The sequence below is a fragment of the Vollenhovia emeryi genome, unplaced genomic scaffold (genome assembly GCF_000949405.1).
Source record: "Vollenhovia emeryi isolate VEMERY1.0 unplaced genomic scaffold, V.emery_V1.0 DF939177.1, whole genome shotgun sequence".
Lineage (NCBI taxonomy): Eukaryota > Metazoa > Arthropoda > Insecta > Hymenoptera > Formicidae > Vollenhovia > Vollenhovia emeryi.
The window spans coordinates 555814-559228 of NW_011967189.1; the positions used below are offsets into that span (position 1 = coordinate 555814).

The window sequence follows — 3415 nt, forward strand, 5'->3', positions numbered from 1 at the left end:
TGTTCGACTTCTAAATTGGACACTTTCGCACACGGATGTAGCCTTTAGTTTTAATTGTGCAAAAACTGATTCATGTCAGGCGTGAAGTAATCCCTTTTCATCTCTAACGGCTGCACACGTACACACACGCAATTTATGCTTTACTTAACGTAAAAAATATAATCGTGCTGCATAATCGCGTCCTTTATTACCCGCATTAATTGTTAATAAAAGTCGGGAGAGGAGGCACTCTTGTTATACCGCGGCACATAATGTGAGTAATATAGTTTGCAACTCGTAACGATAATGGGGCGTTAAGACTCCATTATCACGCAACGTAAAACCCCATTAACTTAGGTCTATGCTTTCTGCCATATACGAAGCGTGACGCGAGAAATATCGTTTGCATACGCGAAACGGAGATGATTTTCTTATGTTCGGTAGTCCGAGGACATATGAAAAGAACGACATTCGCACCCCCTATCTCCTCTGTTATTCCTCACAGAGCTTATTATTAGGCCCGTATTTTTTTCATTTTCTGGTTAACTGTTAACCAGAGGTCGACTCTCTATCTTTTTCTATATTATTATCTAAGAAGAGTAGTCGACCAATCTCTGGTTAACATTTAACTAGAAAACGAAAAACCGGGCCTTAAAGAATTATTGAACATTACCTGCAATCTACAAACAAATGACTAACAAGATTTACTCTATTTCAACTTCGAGAACTCCTAAATTTTATAAATAATAGTCAAACTCCATGAATTTCTCTCTCGGAAAATTTCTAAATTAATTTCAAGTATTATTTAGATTATATTCACATATTTCCTAATTCATCATCATATTATTTTATTCCATGAATGTAAAAGAAATATTATAAATGTGCCACAGATTTAAAGCCCCCTGTTGAATGTTTTACATATTCGGTACATTTCAATATTTCATAAAATTTCTCTCGTATATTTTTCATGTGGTAACTTTAGGCCTTACGTACATTTCTCCAGTACTGTTAAATTTCGATTCGAGTCAGTAGTTAAAAATAAAACCGTATCAATCGTAAACTGATTCCGCCGACTGAAATTGCAAATTTTCGCAAATTAATGAGCATCGAAACACCCATTCTCTTTGCAGAAGTTGTTGAGTAAGGAAGGGGTGCAACAAAAGAAGAAGATAGTGCCATGCTGCTCGCCGACGCAGCTCGCGCCACTCCAGCTATTATACGTCGATACGAACAACACGATCACGCAGAAAACACTGCCGAACATGGTGGTGGAGGCTTGCGGTTGCATGTGACACCGCTGTCCCGAAGGCAGAGGGTGAGTAGAATCACTACCGGTCGGTGACGACGAGAAGACGAGGACCAACATCTCACGCCACCCTGTCCGAGGCTGTCGCTCGCGCTTAATCGTCGTGAAGCCGAAACTTGGACGCGCGTAAAATCCGTTCGTCTCGAATTTGAACGCGACGGAATCGCGCGAAAAAAACGCACGAACAGGTAATTAAAGATACGGGCACGCTATTGTCGCGACACGCAAGCTCGTTCTTTCGTCACGTTGCATTATAAACGTCGTTAATAAAATTACCATCTCTCCAATGCTTTGGAGTAAAAGTAGAACTATGGCATATAAAAAATTCACTCCATTGGAACAAATATTTATTGGAACAAATATTTATTGGAACAAATATTGGAGCAAATATTTCCTCCAATAGAGCGGATATTTTACTCCATGATTCTATTTTCACTCCAAACACTTGATTTTTTGTTAGGATAAAAAAACTGTCTTTTTTTATTAGAAATGCGTAGCCGATCAACTTGCAACTATTCCGTAAAAGCTGCAAGTTGATCGGCTACACATTTCTCGAAATTAGAACACGGACTAAATTCTAGCATCGTGGACACAGGCCCTAAGCAATTTATGCTTTTTTATTTTATTTCATTCGTCAGCTGCGTGTCTGTATATTTCATCGTAAGGTATATTATGTGAATCATAATTTCTCCATCTTATCGTGCGACGTGACGTGCGATTTCCGCGAATTGTGCCGATAGAAAGGCGCAATATCACGTGGCATCGTCCGCTTTAATAAAACGCTTTCTTCGTCTCGAACGATTCAAATTGCAAAAACTGTGTTGCACATTTCTGTCTTTTTTATGAAAAACGAATGCGGCCGATGTACCATGTGTTTTCGTTCGGTAATGCATTACGACAAGATGTGAGCTTGCGTGATGTAACATTGGTGTGTTCCCGAGACCTCGAATCCCATCCTTAAGTTGATTGCTCGAACCACAAGATCGACTCGAGCTAACGCTTGCGGCGCCAGGGGAAATTAAGGCGTAAATTAAGGCGAGCCGAAGCGTGGAGAGAGCTCGTTACGTATTTTAGCGTAAATACCGACATCCCCGCGTGTCCGCCGTGTACCTACAAGCCAATAGCGAGAGACCTTTCTGGCAATTTCGACAATGAACTTTACTGCGCGCACCCACCGCTGCCGCTACGCAAGGCCGTTCCTACCGCGAAGATTCTCTAAGTCCCGAATTACGAAACCCAGATTGAAGATCTTGACTGATTACTTTTCAGCGATGTGATCGTAATACTTCCGTAGTGAAAGTTGTATTGGTACCCTAGTAGCACAGTGCATTGAACAAACATTGGTTAAACATTGGCCCAATATTTGGTTGTGTTGGGTCAACGTTTAGCCAATGGCACTGTGCTACTAGGGTATTTATATCTCCTAATCTAATTTTTTTGACGAAAGCACGTGGAAAAAAAAGAGAAGCGATTCTTTTGCGGGAAAGTCTTCTCAAATTCGGCCTCTCGCTGTAAGCGATGCAACACTTGACTTCCAATTTCAAATTATCGAATTATCACATTTCGAGAAATCCATAATGATATTACACGACGAAGACAATAATTTCATAAATGGATTAAATCAATCGAGTCAATTGCATTTAATCTGCTCGGTCATTTGACATGAAACGTCCGTAAGAGATACGCCATGTTACAATTTGCCATTGAACTTTGCACAACCATTGCAAGACTGCATCTCGGAAAAATGAGCCGTGTAATAAAATTACTTGATAAATACTTGTCAAAGATTTACATGGCGAATTTAGATAGAGCCGGCAATACGACAAACAACTCGCTAGAAGCCGTACAGTATTTTCTCACTATCTAACGCACAATCCGAAACTGTTATATCGACCCTCGGCTTGTATTTAATTTAAGAAGCGTGATAAGCATGTTCATAAATTTTATTTATTGCTAAAGTAGGATTAGACGTCGTCACCTTCTCGTTGACGGTCAGCTCGCATGACTAAAGCAAGCGACGTAATGCAATAACGATTACTCTAGAAGTAAATACGTGCGATTATGGCGTAGTATATTATTATTATATAAGCGGCACGCTAAGCGCCGACTGTAGTTGACACGTCAAGATAA

General features: G+C 40.1%; 1 protein-coding gene across 2 annotated transcripts in view; it reads left to right on the top strand.

The window, feature by feature from the left end:
* LOC105563347 (growth/differentiation factor 8) overlaps positions 1-1759 on the top strand; it is a 14334-nt gene extending 12575 nt beyond the window's left edge. For both annotated transcript variants that reach the window (XM_012014862.1, XM_012014863.1), the window contains exon 4: positions 1110-1759. In XM_012014862.1, the coding sequence (XP_011870252.1) occupies positions 1110-1271 (162 nt within the window). In that variant the 3' untranslated portion in view covers positions 1272-1759. The remainder of the gene's footprint in view (positions 1-1109) is intronic.
* The last annotated feature ends 1656 nt before the right edge of the window (positions 1760-3415 follow it).